Source organism: Mytilus edulis, chromosome 7 (genome assembly GCF_963676685.1).
Source record: "Mytilus edulis chromosome 7, xbMytEdul2.2, whole genome shotgun sequence".
NCBI lineage: Eukaryota > Metazoa > Mollusca > Bivalvia > Mytilida > Mytilidae > Mytilus > Mytilus edulis.
In genome coordinates this window covers 8,648,015-8,668,189 of record NC_092350.1, presented here as the reverse complement: position 1 = coordinate 8,668,189, position 20,175 = coordinate 8,648,015, and the positions used below count along the sequence as shown (strand labels likewise).

Genomic DNA, 20,175 nt, shown 5'->3' with positions numbered 1-20,175 from the left:
TTATGGCAAACCTTTGTTTGACATAATATTCTCTGATAAATCTTACACTTCTTCATTGATATTACCTGATAAATCTCACGTGCTACACTTGTTACTTTATATTATCTAGTATATCTGTGTGTACTATACTACTGACTGAATATTCTCTGATAGTTTTCACGTGATACAATCTATACGTGATATTGTCAATATATTGACAATATCTAGGTAATATCACTCTGCTACACTCCTAACAAATATCGTCTTTCTACTTATATCTCATGCTATATTCTTTTACAAATCTCACTGTGCTATACTGTCTATACTCATAACTTGATGTTCTCTGACAAATCTCACGTGCTAATACCCTTGCTTGATAATCTCTAGTTAAAGTACCATAATATGATATAAAATATCTATGTGATGACCTTGATATTTTTTAGTAAATCTAACTGTTATATCTAGCTCCGGATATTTCTTTTATTATATTTATTTAAATGTGTGACTACCTGTGAGTGAACAATGACACTTTCAGTGTGTGTTAAATTATTTTAGCAAAGTTTACAAAACAACAACAGAGCTTACATATTGATAAGTTTTAACCATGTAGAAACAAAATGGCTATTACTTGATACTATTTAAGACATTAAGACACTATCTTTAAAAATGTAAAGATAGAATAAACAGTTTTCAAATCAATTTCCGGATTAATTTTATTTAAATTATTCATGCTCGTTTGTGGATCTGTTAAAAAATTGTAGAAAGACGACAGTTTGTTTTGCAGAGTTTTCTACACCGTCATCAGTTATCAAATTTGTTGAATGATGCTCTACTGTCTTCATGTGAAACTGCATCCGGGCACCGTTAAACTAAAATGTAAAACAAATTATGAGTATTCCATACGACAGTAGCACTTATTTCTCCTGATATATGTGATTTTTCAGATTACAAATAATGCAATTTTATGAATATGAGTGTCGGTTGAACAATATCTCTCTTTTTTTCTCTCAGAATTAATTTTAAAAAAATTTCAAACATCAGAAACTGTGTTTCACTCTCCGGGAATTACGGACTATCAGTCCAGTACAGACGAAATTAAATTATGGATACTCAAAACAGTTTTGCTCTATTAAACGTTGGTCAAGACCTTTCAAGATTTCTTCAAGAACCCACGAAGGAGATTTCTAGTATGAAAAAAAGGTTTGGAGAATTTTCAGTGTAATACAGGAAAAAAATAAATGCCTCTAAAGTTAGATAACGTTATATACGTTAAAGTATTATTTTTTTTGTCCCTCTACTTGCCGACTGGTTTCTTTATTATTATGAGGCTGACTTCATGCAGGAACTTCTTAGGAAGAAAGATAAGAAGTTAGCAATATCCTTTAACTCTACTTTCCGCTATATAGATGATGTTCTTTCATTAAATAATTCAAACAAAATGGTGACTATGTGGTACGCATCTATCCCATCGAGTTAGAGATAAAGGATACCACAGATACAGTTAAGTCGGCCTCATAACTTGACTTATATCTAGAAATTGACAATGAGGGTTGAAAACAAAACTTTACGACAAAAGAGATGATTTCAGCTTTCCAATTGTGAACTTTCCATTTCTAAATAGCAACATTCCAGCAGCACCTGCATACGGGGTATATATCTCCTAATTGATACGATATTCCCGTGCTTGCATTTCCTATCATGATGTTCTTGATAGAGGGTTGCTGCTAACAAGGAAGCTATTAAACCAAGAATTCCAAATGGTGAAGTTGAAATCATCCCTTCGTAAATTTTACGGACGCCATCACGAGTTGGTTGACCGTTATGGAATAACCGTTTCACGAATAATAACGGATAGGTTCCTTACGTCGTAACTACAATCCCCTTCCCATTCATGAATGTGACCTACCGAATTAGACTATTTACCGGATTTGTTATCACATAAGCAACACGACGGGTGCCACATGTGGAGCAGGATCTGCTTACCCTTCCGGAGCACCTGAGATCATCCCTAGTTTTTTTAGGGGTTCGTGTTGTTTATTCTTTAGCTTTCTATGTTGTGTCATGTCTGCTGTTTTTTTGTTTGTCTTTTTCATTTTTAGCCATGACGTTGTCAGTTTGTTTTAGATTTATGACTTTGACTGTCCCTTTGGTATCTTTCGTCCCTCTTTTATACAATATTCTTTTTCAACGGACAAAGTTAAACTGTTTTCAACTTCAGAAATAAGGTCACATCTACAGAAGAACCACTAAACATAAGAGCAAACTTGGAAAAAAAACTACAAAAACATCATTCGGTTCAACAACAAAAAAAAAAAAAAAAAAATAACAAAAATCTACATAGTTTAATGAATGCCTCCAGAGAACTAATAATTTTTTTTTATATCAAGTATGTAAATTTGTAAGATGTAATGAAAATTTATCTAAATTTTGACAAAATTGCCGTGATTAAGTTATATCACAATTAGATACTTAAATTCCTACAAAATTGATGACATTTAGTTAATACTCACTAGCTAAGCAACTAGATGTATCGTCATCATTATCTATACAAATTTCTTTTTCGTCACATGTATCAGTTTCACAATCACCATTGTTGAGATCCTGAAATAGATTAATTGAAAAGTAATATATTTTCAATCACATTCGTAATGTTCACTTGTAAAATTCAGATCTAAATTTAAGGAATTAAGAATGAATATAGCATACGATACGACAGGAAAGCTGAATCCAAATTCGGTAGAGTTATAGCTATAGATTGCTTTCAAGCAAATATATACAAATATATACAAACAAAACAAACAAACAAAAAAAAGTTATGCTGACAAAATTAGAATATAGAAAACGCACGTACAAATAGGTACACCCAAACATGGCAAAGCAAATATACAGTCTAGCATATTTAAAAAAAAAAAAAACCCAAAGTGATGTAAAAAATGCACAGTGTACTAAAATATTCATCGCATACTCTGGTGTTGAACATGAATTAAAAAGCTTGATAAATTATCTGCTATTTTAATGAAGAAAAAAAAAGGGAAATATATGGACATTACTATATTTGTACAACATAAAATTATACTACTATACCACTATAACAACTACTCTTTTAAAACGTCTCACTGTTTACTATTTTACTATTACCTTAGCCATATTTGGCACAACTTTTTGGAATTTTGGGTCCTCAATGCTTTTCAACTTTATATTTATTTGGCTTTTTGAACTATTTTGATCTGAGCGTCACTGATGAGTCTTATGTAGACGAAACGCGTGTCTGGCGTATAAAATTATAATCCTGGTACTTTTGACTGTTATTTACGACAGTACTACATCTATCACTGTACAGAAATCACTTCTACTGATAAAATGCCTACTACCTCTTAGCTGCTGATTGGAAACAACTTCTCCTTTAATACGTCTAATTCTTTACTATTTTACTACAGTACTACTCTACTACTACACAGAGGTCATTTTTACTGATAAAATGCATACTACCTCTTAGCTGCTGATTAAAAACGACTACTCCTTTAATACGTCTCATTCTTTACTATTTTACTACTGTAACAGTACTACCTCTACTAATATAAAGAAATCAGTTGCTGATTGGAAACAACTACTCCTTTAATACATCTAATTCTGTACTATTTTGACTACAGTACTACATCAACTACTATACAGAGGTCACTTCCACTGATAAAATGCATACTACCTCTTAGCTGCTGATTGGAAACAACTTCTCCTTTAATACATCTAATTCTTTACTATTTTACTACAGTACTACTCTACTACTACACAGAATTCACTTCTACTGATAAAATGCCTACTACCTCTTAGCTGCTGATTGGAAACAAATACTCCTTTAATACATTTAATTCTGTACTATTTTGACTACAGTACTACATCTACTACTATACAGAGGTCACTTCCACTGATAAAATGCATACTACCTCTTAGCTGCTGATTGGAAACAACTACTCCTTTAATACATCTAATTCATTACTATTTTGACTTCAGTACTACATCTACTACTATTCAGAGGTCACTTCCACTGATAAAATGCATACTACATCTTAGCTGCTGATTGGAAACAACTACTCCTTTAATACGTCTAATACTTTACTATTTTACTACAGAACTGCATCTACTACTATTAAGAAATCAGTTCTACTAATAAAATGCATACTACCTCTTAGCTGCTGATTGGAAACAGCTACTCCTTTAATACATCTAATTCTTTACTATTTTACTACAGTACTACTCTACTACTATAAAGAAGTCACTTCTACTGATAAAATGCCTACTACCTCTTAGCTGTTGATTGGACACAGCTACTCCTTTAATAAATCTAATTCTTTACTATTTTACTACAGTAATACATTTACTACTATACAGAAGTCACTTCTACTGATAAAATGCCTACTACCTCTTAGCTGCTGATTGGAAACAACTACTCCTTTAATACATCTAATTCTTTACTATTTTACTACAGTACTACATCTACTACTATAAAGAAATCAGTTCTACTAATAAAATGCATACTACCTCTTAGCTGCTGATTGGAAACAACAACTCCTTTAATACGTCTAATTCTTTACTATTTTACTACAGTAGTACATCTACTACTATACAGAATTCACTTCTACTGATAAAATGCCTACTACCTCTTAGCTGCTGATTGGAAACAACTACTCCTTTAATACATCTAATTCTTTACTATTTTACTACAGTAGTACATCTACTACTATACAGAGGTCATTTCTACTGATAAAATGCATACTACCTCTTAGCTGCTGATTGGAAACAACTACTCCTTTAATACGTCTAATTCTTTACTATTTTACTACAGTAGTACATCTACTACTATACAGAATTCACTTCTACTGATAAAATGCCTACTACCTCTTAGCTGCTGATTGGAAACAGCTACTCCTTTAATACGTCTTATTCTTTACTATTTTACTACAGTACTACATCTACTACTATAAAGAAATCAGTTCTACTAATAAAATGCCTACTACCTCTTAGCTGCTGATTGGAAACAACTTCTCCTTTAATACATCTAATTCTTTACTATTTTACTACAGTACTACTCTACTACTATAAAGAAATCAGTTCTACTAATAAAATGCCTACTACCTCGTAGCTGCTGATTGGAAACAACTACTCCTTTAATACATCTAATTCTTTACTATTTTGACTACAGTACTACTCTACTACTATACAGAAATCACTTCTACTGTTAAAATGTCTACTACCTCTCAGCTGCTGATTAGAAACAGCTACTCCTTTAATACATCTAATTCTTTACTATTTTACTACAGTACTACATCTACTACTATAAAGAAATCACTTCTACTGATAAAATGCATACTACCTCTTAGCTGCTGATTGGAAACAACTACTCCTTTAATACATCTAATTCTTTATTATTTTACTACAGTAGTACATCTACTACTATACACAAATCATTTCCACTGATAAAATGTCTACTACCTCTTAGCTGCTGATGGGAAACAACTACTCCTTTAATACATCTAATTCTTTACTATTTTACTACAGTACTACATCTACTACTATAAAGAAATCACTTCTACTGATAAAATGCCTACTACCTCTTAGCTGCTGATGGGAAACAACTACTCCTTTAATACATCTAATTCTTTACTATTTTACTACAGTACTACATCCACTACTATACAGAGGTCATTTCTACTGATAAAATGCATACTACCTCTTAGCTGCTGATTGGAAACAACTACTCCTTTAATACATCTAATTCTGTACTATTTTACTACAGTAGTACATCTACTACTATAAAGAAATCAGTTCTACTAATAAAATGCATACTACCTCTTAGCTGCTGATTGGAAACAACTACTCCTTTAATACATCTAATTCTGTACTATTTTACTACAGTAGTACATCTACTACTATACAGAGGTCATTTCTACTGATGAAATGTCTACTACCTCTTAGCTGCTGATTGGAAACAACTTCTCCTTTAATACGTCTAATTCTTTACTATTTTACTACAGTACTATATCTACTACTATATAGAAATCAGTTCTACTAATAAAATGCCTACTACCTCTTAACTGCTGATTGGAAACAACTACTCATTTAATACATCTAATTCTGTACTATTTTGACTACAGGACTACATCTACTTCTATAAAGAAGTCACTTCTTCTGATAAAATGCCTACTACCTCTTAGCTGCTGATTGGAAACAACTACTCCTTTAATACATCTAATTCTGTACTATTTTGACTACAGTACTACATCTACTACTATACAGAGGTCACTTCCAGGGATAAAATGCATACTACCTCTTAGCTGCTGATTTGAAACAACTACTCCTTTAATACATCTAATTTATTACTATTTTGACTACAGTACTACATCTACTACTATACAGAGGTCACTTCTACTGATAAAATGCCTACTACCTCTTAGCTGCTGATTGGAAACAACTACTCCATTAATACGTCTTATTCTTTACCAATTTACTACAGTACTACATCTACTACTATAAAGAAATCACTTCTACTAAAAAAATGCTTTCTACCTCTCAGCTGCTGATTGGAAACAACTACTCCTTTAATACGTCTAATTCTTTACTATTTTACTACAGTAGTACATCTACTACTATAAAGAAATCAGTTCTACTAATAAAATGCATACTACCTCTTAGCTGCTGATTGGAAACAGCTACTCCTTTAATACATCTAATTCTGTACTATTTTACTACAGTACTACTCTACTACTATACAGAAATCACTTCTACTGATAAAATGCCTACTACCTCTTAGCTGCTGATTAGAAACAGCTACTCCTTGAATACATCTAATTCTTTACTATTTTACTACAGTACTACATCTACTACTATAAAGAAATCAGTTCTACTGATAAAATGCCTACTACCTCTTAGCTGCTGATTGGAAACAACTACTCCTTTAATACATCTTACTCTTTACTATTTTGACTACAGTACTACTCTACTACTATAAAGAAGTCACTTCTACTGATAAAATGCCTACTACCTCTTAGCTGCTGATTGGAAACAACTACTCCTTTAATACGTCTAATTCTTTACTATTTTACTACAGTAGTACATCTACTACTATAAAGAAATCATTTCTACTGATAAAATGCCTACTACCTCTTAGCTGCTGATTGGAAACAGCTACTCCTTTAATACGTCTAATTCTTTACTATTTTACTACAGTACTACTCTACTACTATCCAGAAATCACTTCTACTGATAAAATGCCTACTACCTCTTAGCTGCTGATTGGAAACAACTACTCCTTTAATACGTCTAATTCTTTACTATTTTACTACAGTAGTACATCTGCTACTATAAAGAAATCACTTCTACTGATAAAATGCCTACTACCTCTTAGCTGCTGTTTGGAAACAACTACTCCTTTAATACATCTAATTCTTTACTATTTTACTACAGTACTACATCTACTACTATAAAGAAATCACTTCTACTGATAAAATGCCTACTACCTCTTAGCTGCTGATTGGAAACAACTACTCCTTTAATACATCTTACTCTTTACTATTTTGACTACAGTACTACTCTACTACTATAAAGAAGTCACTTCTACTGATAAAATGCCTACTACCTCTTAGCTGCTGATTGGAAACAGCTACTCCTTTAATACGTCTAATTCTTTACTATTTTACTACAGTAGTACATCTACTACTATAAAGAAATCACTTCTACTGATAAAATGCCTACTACCTCTTAGCTGCTGATTGGAAACAACTACTCCTTTAATACGTCTAATTCTTTACTATTTTACTACAGTAGTACATCTACTACTATAAAGAAATCATTTCTACTGATAAAATGCCTACTACCTCTTAGCTGCTGATTGGAAACAGCTACTCCTTTAATACGTCTAATTCTTTACTATTTTACTACAGTACTACTCTACTACTATCCAGAAATCACTTCTACTGATAAAATGCCTACTACCTCTTAGCTGCTGTTTGGAAACAACTACTCCTTTAATACATCTAATTCTTTACTATTTTACTACAGTACTACATCTACTACTATACAGAGGTCACTTCCACTGATAAAATCCCTACTACCTCTTAGCTGCTGTTTGGAAACAACTACTCCTTTAATACGTCTAATTCTTTATTATTTTACTACAGTACTACATCTACTACTATAAAGAAATCACTTCTACTGATAAAATGCCTACTACCTCTTAGCTGCTGATTGGAAACAACTACTCCTTTAATACATCTTACTCTTTACTATTTTGACTACAGTACTACTCTACTACTATAAAGAAGTCACTTCTACTGATAAAATGCCTACTACCTCTTAGCTGCTGATTAGAAACAACTACTCCTTTAATACGTCTAATTATTTACTATTTTGACTACAGGACTACATCTACTACTATAAAGAAGTCAATTCTACTGATAAAATGCATACTACCTCTTAGCTGCTGTTTGGAAACAACTACTCCTTTAATAAGTCTAATTCTTTACTATTTTACTACAGTACTACATCTACTACTATAAAGCAATCACTTCTACTGATAAAATGCCTACTACCTCTTAGCTGCTGATTGGAAACAACTACTCCTTTAATACGTCTAATTCTTTACTATTTTTACTACAGTACTACTCTACTACTATACAGAAGTCACTTCTACTAATAAAATGCTTACTACCTCTTAGCTGCTGATTGGAAACAACTACTCCTTTAATACGTCTAATTCTTTACTATTTTACTACAGTAGTACATCTACTACTATAAAGAAATCACTTCCACTGATAAAATGCTTACTACCTCTTAGCTGCTGATTGGAAACAACTACTCCTTTAATACGTCTAATTCGTTACTATTTTACTACAGTAGTACATCTACTACTATACAGAGGTCATTTCTACTGATAAACTGTCTACTACCTCTTAGCTGCTGATTGGAAACAACTACTCCTTTAATACGTCTAATTCGTTACTATTTTACTACAGTAGTACATCTACTACTATAAAGAAATCACTTCCACTGATAAAATGCTTACTACCTCTCAGCTGCTGATTGGAAACAACTTCTCCTATAATACGTCTAATACTTTACTATTTTACATACAGTACTACATCTACTACTATAAAGAAATCAGTTTCTGATTGGAAACAACTACTCATTTAATACATCTAATTACGATTATTTTGACTACAGTACTACATCTACAACTATACAGAGGTCACTTCCAGGGATAAAATGTCTACTACCTCTTAGCTGCTGATTGGAAACAGCTACTCCTTTAATACATCTAATTCGTTACTATTTTACTACAGTACTACATCTACTACTATACAGAAATCACTTCTACTAATAAAATGCCTACTACCTCTTAGCTGCTGATTGGAAACAACTACTCCTTTAATACTTCTAATTCTTTACTATTTTACTACAGTAGTACATCTACTACTATAAAAAATCACTTCTACTGATAAAATGCCTACTACCTCTTAGCTGCTGATTGGAAACAGCTACTCCTTTAATACGTCTAATTCTTTATTATTTTACTACAGTAGTACATCTACTACCATAAAGAAATCACTTCTACTGATAAAATGCCTACTACCTCTAAGCTGCTGATTGGAAACAACTACTCCTTTAATACATCTAATTCTGTACTATTTTGACTACAGTACTACATCTACAACTATACAGAGGTCACTTCCAGGGATAAAATGCATACTACCTCTTAGCTGCTGATTGGAAACAACTTCTCCTTTAATATGTCTAATTCTTTACTATTTTGACTACAGTACTACATCTACTACTATAAAGAAATCAGTTCCTGATTTGAAACAACTACTCCTTTAATACATCTAATTCATTACTATTTTGACTACAGTACTACATCTACTACTATACAGAGGTCACTTCTACTGATAAAATGCCTACTACCTCTTAGCTGCTGATTGGAAACAACTACTCCAATAATACGTCTTATTCTTTACCAATTTACTACAGTACTACATCTACTACTATAAAGAAATCACTTCTACTAAAAAAATGCTTTCTACCTCTCAGCTGCTGATTGGAAACAACTACTCCTTTAATATGTCTAATTCTTTACTATTTTACTACAGTAGTACATCTACTACTATAAAGAAATCAGTTCTACTAATAAACTGCATACTACCTCTTAGCTGCTGATTGGAAACAACTACTCCTTTAATACATCTAATTCTTTACTATTTTGACTACAGTACTACTCTACTACTATACAGAAATCATTTCTACTGATAAAATGCCTACTACCTCTTAGCTGCTGATTGGAAACAACTACTCCTTTAATACGTCTAATTCTTTACTATTTTACTACAGTACTACTCTACTACTATACAGAAATCACTTCTACTGTTAAAATGCCTACTACCTCTTTGCTGCTGATTAGAAACAGCTACTCCTTTAATACGTCTAATTCTTTACTATTTTATTCCAGTACTACATCCACTACTATACAGAGGTCATTTCTACTGATAAAATGTCTACTACCTCTTAGCTGCTGATTGGAAACAACTACTCCTTTATTAAGTCTAATTCTTTACTATTTTACTATTTTACTACATCTACTACTATAAATAAATCAGTTCTACTAATAAAATGCCTACTACCTCTTTGCTGCTGATTGGAAACAATTACTCCTTTAATACATCTAATTATGTACTATTTTGACTACAGGACTACATCTACTACTACAAAGAAGTCACTTCTTCTGATGAAATGCCTACTACCTGTTAGCTGCTGATTGGATACAACTACTCCTTTAATACGTCTAATTCTTTACTATTTTACTACAGTACTATATCTACTACTATAAAGAAATCAGTTCTACTAATAAAATGTCTACTACCTCTTAGCTGCTGATTGGAAACAACTACTTCTTAAATACGTCTAATTATTTACTATTTTACTACAATACTACATCTACTACTATACATAATTCACTTCTACTGATAAAATGCCTACTACCTCTTAGCTGCTGATTGGACACCTTTTACCTTAGGCATATCTTTCCGTTCTATGTAGGTGAAGCTTCCAGAACTATCGGTCTTCAGTTGACCCTGATCAGCTTTTTCATTGATATTACACGTGTTTTGTCCTCGATAAAAGTTAATTGACATGCATGGTTGAATCGAAAGACACAAAGTTGTACATTGGTAAAGCGTAGGCATTTTGAAATTCATAATTCGTGATCCCTCTAACATTTTTCCTCTAAACAGTTTCATTGTTGCAATCGAGTGTGTTCCAACATAGAAAATCTCAAATAAAAGATATAAAAAAGTAAAGTTGAAATATTTCATGTCTAAAACTATCCTGCTTTCTTTCACTGTCTTGAAATAAAGGTTAAGAATTGGTTGGTCGTTTTACATTTGTAAAAACTGTTATGCAAGTTCTCTTCCAATCAGTGCATTATAAAATCGGCAATCAATAATCGTTTGAAGATGAATATATATATCTTTAGTAGTTTTCATTTACAATCATCTATATCATTATATAATATTATTAACCATGATTGAAAGAATGTAATAAAATATAGATAAGACAGCAGAAACTTCGTAAATCAATCTTGTAAATTTTAATGTCAAGTTGATATAATGTACGCCGCATGTTATCAATTTGAAGAAAAAAAAATCTGTTTCAAAAGAAAAACAATCTGCATTCACGTATTACTTTCTACACTGATTTATAAATAGTCAAGGATAGAGAAAAATAGGCAAAACAGATTTCTAATTTTGTTTGCCTATTTTTCTCTTTTCTTTACAATTCATAAATTCGTTCTGTTCTTTTTATCTATTATATACTATTCTGTATAATATTATCAATGGTACCAGGATTATAAATTAGTACGCCAGACGCGTGGTTCGTCTACATATGACTCACCCGTGATGCTCATATCAAAATATTTATAGCTAAACAAGTACAAAGTTGAAAAGCATTGAGGATCCAAAATTCAAAAAAGTTGTGCCAATTACGGCTAAGGTAATCTATGCCAGCTGGATAAAAAAAATCCTTAGTTTTTCGCAAAATTCAAAGTTTTGTAAACAGGAAATGACCACATAATTGATATTCATGTCAACACCGAAGTGTTGGCTACTGGACTGGTGATAGCCTCGGGGAAGAAACGTCCACCAGCAGTGGCATCATAAATTAGTACGCCAGACGCGCGTTTCGTCTACATCAGACTCATCAGTGACGCACATATCAAAACAGTTAAAAAGCCAAACAAGAACAAAGTTGAAGCGCATTGAGTATACCTCATCCAGATCCTCATTCACGTGTATAGACTACTAACTTATCAATAGGTTTCTAAAATATAGGGAGTAGTGAATTTTTGGCAAATAAAGAAAGAATAGAGCCGAATGATATAAAAATTAAGAGCGAAGAAACGAATGACAACCTATCAAGACAATGTAAGTAACAAATAAAAAATTGGAGATTTTTAATAGATCTTTCAGATTTATAAACACATGCATTCATTACTTCTTCTGGTTGTCAACACTTAATGTTGCCGTATTACCTACTCTATCAGTTTAAACAGTATTATGACAATTTCTATACTATCCATCGTATTAAGATTTTATTGAGCGCAGACTAGATGAAGTAGAGGGAATCTTGAGCGTTTGCAAGTAAACCTAACCCATACACGTCAAAAAGGCCTATCTCAAGTAGAAGGAATCATTAAGCGCTCGCAAATATGTATTACCCACCATTTCAATAGAGGCCTGTCCCAAGTCCTTAGCTTCTTATCCAACCGATGTCTTTGGTAGATATCTGTATTTTCTCAGACAACCCTTGCATTACAAAACCTATTTTATAAATTGTAAATTTGTTGTAATTATCCATGAACTTTGTCACATGGGCATTAAGTAAACAACAATCAATCACTCATATTGAACAGATTCTGGTGAAAAACTCTGCATATTCTCTTATATATCTGTTTCTAAGAATATTAAGAGAGCAGATTTAGAACATGTTTTATGTAATGAACATGTTCGTCTGGAAGACTAATTGTTAAAATAATCAAAATTATAAAGCTGCCAAGAGGTCGTTCCTAGTTACTTTTGTTTGACAAGTATCTTTATTATGTACACAATGTACTTATATGGCTTTTAATGAGTTTTTTAAAATGGTAAAACTCTTGGTATGTTCTCTCATAACGTCAATTTTGCAACAATCAATACTTATCCAAAGCTCTGAAAACTATCAATAATACTCAATTCTACAGAAACGGTAGCCATAAAAAATACCGTGTTTTTTTTCGTTACGGAAAGCTTACTTTTGAAAGACATGTAAAACAATGGTGTAAATGAGCCTGTTCTTCAATTCAAATAACTTTTCATCTAAAATAAAACTAAAATCGAACGTCAAAGTTCTTGTTTTTGGTCACACAAGATCGTTCTTTAAGATGCAAAAAGGTCAATGTAAAATGTATAAATCCAAACTTAAATCGTGGAGTGTAGACAAAATATTTGTCCTGTAAGCATAACAATTCATGTTATATAATTGGTCTACACTTATTAGACACAACGGGTGCCATAGTCATGTGGAGGAGAATCTGATTACCATTCTAGAGTTCTTGTTGCTCAGTCTACGGTTTCTATGTTTACGTTGTGTATATATTTTTTGTCTTTTTTTCGTTTTTCTTTTCTCTCCTTAACGTTATCTTAAAAATAAAATGAGAAAGGAAATGGGGAATGTGTCAAATTGACAACACCACGACCATAGAGCAGACAACAGTCGAAGGCCACCAATGGGTCTTCAATGTAGTGAGAAACTCCCGCACCCGTAGGTGTCCTTCAGTTCGTGGAATATCTACTCATAAAAAATAGAAGAACAAAAATACCAAACTCCAAGAAAAATCTAAAACGGAAAATTCCTTATCAAAATTAATGGCAAAATCAAAAGCTCAAAAGGATAGCAACTGTCATATTCCTGACTTGGTACAGGCATTTTCTTATGTACTGAGAAGCCCGTGCTACTTTATGATATATTTTTCATGATAATCATAACACTTTTACATACAACAGCTCATAAAACTTAGTTTTTATTTTAAAACTAAAAATACGATACTCGCTATTTTAAAATTAAACGTGGACTGTGTTTGTTTTTTAATTTTATATCTATTTGATTGCAAATCTGTCAATTTTGTGTAATTACTTGCTCATGACTTTTTATCGTGTTTGATGAAGGTCAAATCATAAACGTGAGATGTTCGTATAAAATGCATATCATAGATCAGATTTTGCATTAGTTAACTGATATTTTGTGTGGTGGCAAAACTACATTAAAACTGCAGTTAATAAATATTTGACTGTTTTCATGTTTCTTAGGAAAGCTGGCTTCCATTTTGCATGTCACTATTGAATTTGTTTAAAGATTGACTACTCTTTTGAATTTTTAGAAACAAAATCTTTGACAGTTTCAGCCGTATTTGGCACAACTTTTTTGAATTTTGGATCCTCAATGCTCTTCAACTTTGTACTTGTTTGGCTTTATAAATATTTTGATATGAGCGTCACTGGTGAGTCTTATGTAGACGAAACGCGCGTCTGGGGGTACTAAATTATAATTCTGGAACCTTTGATAACTATCAATATTATCGAAATTCATTAGTTTGTAAAAAGTATAATTGTTTAATCTTTTTAAAACATTTTATTACTCATAATAAAATCAACAAAAATACTCATGCATATATATCAACCAGCTAATAAAAACAAATAAGTATCACAGAATTTATGAAAGGACGGCATTACATTTTGTTTGTTATTCATGTTATTATAATTTGACAGCAGCATTTAGCACTGATGTCATTCCATTTGCTGAAACACATCGGACAGATATATATCCAGTTAAATCTCTCAGTGATTTGATCTTTTGAGGAAGTTGGAATTCTAGGAATGTGTTCTTTGTTTCTTGCCACTGTATAATATCAGCGCCACCTAGCGTTGTTCCTGCTGACACCTCATAATACAAAGGTTGATGAACTTTAAAGTGATCTTCCCAAGAGGACGTTAGTGTACGGTTATCTAAAACCAGTTGTAAGTGTGGGTTCTCTGAAATTGTCATAACGTAAATAAGTTAACAAAAAGTACTGTAAATGAAAATCAAAAGAACCGATACAAAACATACTGTTAAAATCTATATAGAGAAAATAACAACTATTATGGTTTTAGTTGACCAAAACACGTGGTTCTCGTTTGATGCCGTGGATCATATTTTGCACAATCAAATGAGATTTATAGAACTTCGAATTGAACAGAATGGAAAATGATATACTAGTACATTTATTAATTGAAACAGATTTTAGAAATTTTAGAAACAAGAATATATAGTTAAATAAAGTTAAATAAAGTTAGTAATACTGTATTGCTAGTCTTTAATACACAAACAAGGTCATGCTGGAATGTGTCATACTTTCTCATGATCGTATCATATGTTGTATTCTCAAAACGTTGGTCTTAATACTTATTAATGAGACATTATTTTGTTTGCGTCAAATATCTTGTACAGAATTATAGTAATGTTAAATTTTGATGTAAAATAAACTTATTGTAACATATAAAACAATAATACTGTGAACAAGACAAAAAGTAATTGTTCCATACTCTGTAGATGAAGTTGGATTATTTGTGTCGTTGAGACAGAATTTATGACTGTCTCTATTATTATTATTTCACATTTGTGGTGGTACATACGTAGGTCTACTAATTGACACATTTGTTTCTACTACATAGATTTTAAGTGTACACACCTATCAATGCAGGGACTTTTGATGAAACAACGATATTTGAAGACACAGGTTCGCTCCTAAGATACATTTTGTTTACAGCTTTAATACTAGTGGTAAAGTTTCCAGTCCTAAGATCTAGTCCTTTTAACATACAGAAGGAAGTATCTTGGTCCTCAGCGATTATTGATTTAGAAATCACAGTTGTCTTATCTTGGCTGTGAAACGTAAGCTGAAAAATAAAAAAGAAATTGCATTGTTTTTAAGCAATATTGTTATGTTTCTTTACATTTAAATATTATTAAATCAATATAAATGACATAGTAGTCAAACTGATGAATGTCATTGCTTTTAAAAAAAAACATTGTTGTTTAAAATTGAAAAATTAAAAATAAATGCAATTTTTCCATGAATAATGTCATTGTTTGGTATCAAGCAACGGAAACATCATTTTATATACATATCGCAAACAATACGACAATCTATGGTCACCTGGAAGATTTCTACTTTAACAATGTTGAAGAGAATAAAAATCTGAAAATATGCACACTTGCTTATTATAAACATTTAAAAATTTTGAACTACATGTATATGGGTTGCCGATTGACGGAATGAATACAGGAAAAGGAACTCCCCAACGAAAACACGGGTTTTGTTTGACTAAATTTCAACTTTGAAAAATCGCAAATCCTAATCCACACATAAATAATCCTGACATGTATCATGCTTTAAGTCAGGTTGGTTATTTTTGTGACCCGACCAAAGCTAATTTCCATACAATCAAGATTAATATATTATTTTTAACTACGACTTACAAGGTAGGAATCGACACCAGTCAGATCCTCAAATCCTGTCCATTTTACTCTTACGTATGATGTATCACCCTGATAATGATGTTTAGGGTTATACTCTGTTAATGTATGTGGTAGAATTTCTACTTCAGCAGTCGTTGTATTTGGTGGAAGATTTGATATTTTAACACCGTTTGAAGACTTGGAAGACATTAATCCGGCTTTACTTCTACATCGTAAGGTCACGTGGAGCATTTGCATTGATATTTGGCTGCTGGGAAACACTTTTGATACCCTATTTAATCCTTGAACTAATTCTTGGAATGTTTGGATTTCATTGCCGAACGGTTGGTAACCTACAATAAAACATTGTTTCATTGATTTATTGGTGGTGGACTCGCGTCGCCTCAACACAAAAATAACTATGTTCTTTGTTTTAAAAGGAAAAGTAAAGTAAAAAATCCTAAAGTAATACAGGATCGTTTTGTTTTTAGTAAAAATGGACGCAAATGACAAACATGGTTTTCAAAAATATCATAAGTTTTGGTTTATGTAAACAAATTGACAACACCATGCCTAATTTAGAATAAGGACGAAAAGACATATAACATGTTACAAAAAAAAACCCCAGAAAACTTAAGACTGAGCAACATGAACCACACCAAAAAAAAAAAACAACCCCGAACTCAGATGTTCTAAAAAGACAAGATTTTTCTGGTTCATTCTATAAACTAAGTCGTTATGTCGACATCTACATGTGTTTAATATAAAATATTTGACAGAGCATGTCAAATTGTATACATGCAGTTTTATAGATTTGTAAGTCTTTAATTTTGTACCATTCGTACAAATACTTACCGATTGCCCATTCGCAGACATCAATCCCTGATTCAGAGTCATGTACCTCCCAATTAGCAGATACTTCATCGGTAGTTTGTGCATCGATGTCAGATCCTAAAACATATAGAAACATATGAGTTCTGTATATATTTCAGTTGATAAATCAATTCATGATTTGTTATCATCACTGTTCGTTTTGTGGCTCTCGCATGCTTATCTTCATTTATGATATATTGAGCTTACATCATCTATATTTTATTATTATTTGTCCTTTTTTATATGTGTCTTCCTACTCGGGATGGGAATCACATGAAATTAATGATGAAATGATGTTGTTTCGCATTGCAAGTTAAAGTCAGTTTAAAGGAGACCCATACCCACCTTTTCTCTACTTTACTCAAAATGACTGAATGGAATCATCCAATCAAATTCGATTAAAACCTTGTTGGTGCATAATTTTATATTTAAATGTTTTGCATTATTCTTTTTCTTTCATTTTGAAAACGACGTATTTTGATATAAACATGATAAACTTAAATCAAATACATCAAATATTTTACAAAGATTAACATCTGATTCTATTTTTGTCATTTACAAACCTATTCCATCATTTATAAAATCTATATACGGTGGCGTTAAGTCAACAAGCAAGTCTTCAGCATGCACCTCGTGTCTCAATCCTGCAGCATTTGTAGCGATGACAGTGATATGAATGACTGACGTATGGGCTAAGCTGACGTTGTAGTTGTAAGCAAAATTGTTCAGACCGACACTTGTGAATCCTTGGACTTCTGTACTTCCTTCTGTATAGCCTACAAATAAATATGATTTTTTAAATGTGTTAGTGCATTGTATAATGAATAGAAAGCATTCCTGATTTAGCATTTGTTTTCGGAAATATATTTAACGTAGCTACTTAGCCACCTTGTACAGTTGGCGTCAACATTTTCAGGTTTTATTTTTATCTATATAAGTTTTAAAAAAATATGTTTACAATGAAATTACACATGATAGTTTACAGTTTGTCAAATTTTAAATTCTATGATTTCTATTTACCGATTGCCCACATGTAATCTATTATCGGACTCTCTGGATCAACAAAATTCCAAGATGCATGGATCGACGACCATTGATGCAAGGCAACCACATGTGCGTGAATATGTTTGCCATTTTCATTTTCATCACTGTGATGATGAAAAATGGTCCTCTGAACTTTCAAATCATCGAACAAAATGCCGGTATGACCAGTCATACTTCCAATACTGATAGTTGCTTCGAAAGTAGAGGCACGGAAATAAAATGTGTGGTGATGCCAGTTTAATTCTTTAGAGGAACTACCGTGTTTGTCCTGCTTTGTGTAAACCATGAATACGTGTCTTTTATCTCCAATTTCTACATATCCTTCTTTATTAGCTAAAACAGCCCCAAGTATTGGTGGATGAGCGGTTACAAAAGTAACACGGAATAAATGTCCAGCTTTAAGGTTACTTAATGTTTGAGATATTTGGCCTTCGACTAATACGAAGGATCTGCCGTCTATTGCTAGATTTTTATCGGACTTTAAGACACTCATGCAGCTCCCTATTGAACTATTCCATCCAGAGACACGTACAATAGAATTGCATACATTGATATTGGTTATATTATCCCAGTCAATAGGTACACCACCGTCTGTATCCTCAAATGAAGGATTTTCAGCTAGATTATGATCTAAATGTTCCATTAACGTAGGTTCTGGGTGTGTAGAGTCAAGCATGATGCCATTTGATTTTACAGTTTTAGATTTATGTCCTTTAACATCCATTGCATAAACAAGACTCTCGATTTCAGCTCCTGCATTAAAAAATAGATTGATTATCATATATATTCATCATGTTGAAATTTGTTAATAATTTCTTTGAATCCCAATATATATATATTATCTTATAAAAATATACTTGAAATATTGTGAAATATAATATTTTTTAAATTGAAACATCGAATGCCTATTAATTTGCATGGTATAATACACTCGGTTTCATTGTACTAGACTAATTTATAGAAACAAGACGTTGTTTATTCTTTATATTCAATCTGTGGTTTTACATTAGCATAATAAGATATACGAATATGTGGTATGATTGCCGATTAGACAACTCTCTATCCAAGTCAATATCTGTAAAAATAAATTATAGGTCAAAATACGGAATCTTGGCTTACACCGAACAGCAAGCTGTAAAGGGTCCGAACGGAAATAATTTTTTACCTGTATAAATGCGTGAACTGTTATAAAAAACCAACAAAATGCCGCCAAGTAGAGAAAAAACCACAGGTAAATAGAGACAGGAAATAATTTTTTACCTGTATCAATGCGTGAGCTGTTTATAATTCTGGACACAGAATGATGAATGCCAACGTTTTCCCAGTCTCTAACATCACATGTTGTAGTTTTAGATTTAGTTTGTACACACCACATGTAATGTGTTATTCCAGAATCTCGGTCCGAAAATCCGTGCCATGAAGCCCCAATAACATCTGAATTGTTCTGGTAATCAATGTCGTGTATACCTATTGATGAAAAATGAGAAGATATTTGTCCACAGCACAAATATTGTCTACGGCATCAATAGCATTTAGGAACAATTTAAGAGATTAGTACGTTTTATGGACGTATCTATTTTTGTGTATTCCTTAATTCTCTCTGAAAGTCTCTTGATTTAGTTCGTAAGCTGCTACCGAGATCTTCTAGACTAGTTTAACCCAACACGATAATGTGTCTGTCGGAGACGTATAAAGGATGTACGT

The 20,175-nt window shown here is 32.2% G+C and overlaps 1 protein-coding gene and 1 long non-coding RNA gene across 2 annotated transcripts in view; both read right to left on the bottom strand.

The window, feature by feature from the left end:
• Window positions 1-688: 688 nt before the first annotated feature.
• Window positions 689-11,350, bottom strand: LOC139482761 (uncharacterized). The gene is made up of 3 exons (XR_011654942.1): window positions 11,031-11,350; window positions 2,490-2,580; window positions 689-848 (listed from the first exon to the last, which is right to left on the bottom strand). It is a non-coding gene; the product is annotated as an uncharacterized lncRNA (long non-coding RNA).
• A 3,322-nt stretch (window positions 11,351-14,672) lies between these two features.
• LOC139529858 (uncharacterized) overlaps window positions 14,673-20,175 on the bottom strand; it is a 47,441-nt gene continuing 41,938 nt past the window's right edge. Inside the window, exons 28-34 of the mRNA XM_071325797.1 lie at window positions 19,732-19,938; window positions 18,448-19,224; window positions 17,991-18,203; window positions 17,410-17,505; window positions 16,576-16,907; window positions 15,785-15,992; window positions 14,673-15,086 (exon numbers count right to left, since the gene is read on the bottom strand). Coding sequence (XP_071181898.1) covers window positions 14,809-15,086; window positions 15,785-15,992; window positions 16,576-16,907; window positions 17,410-17,505; window positions 17,991-18,203; window positions 18,448-19,224; window positions 19,732-19,938 — 2,111 coding nt within the window. The 3' untranslated portion in view covers window positions 14,673-14,808. The remainder of the gene's footprint in view (window positions 15,087-15,784; window positions 15,993-16,575; window positions 16,908-17,409; window positions 17,506-17,990; window positions 18,204-18,447; window positions 19,225-19,731; window positions 19,939-20,175) is intronic.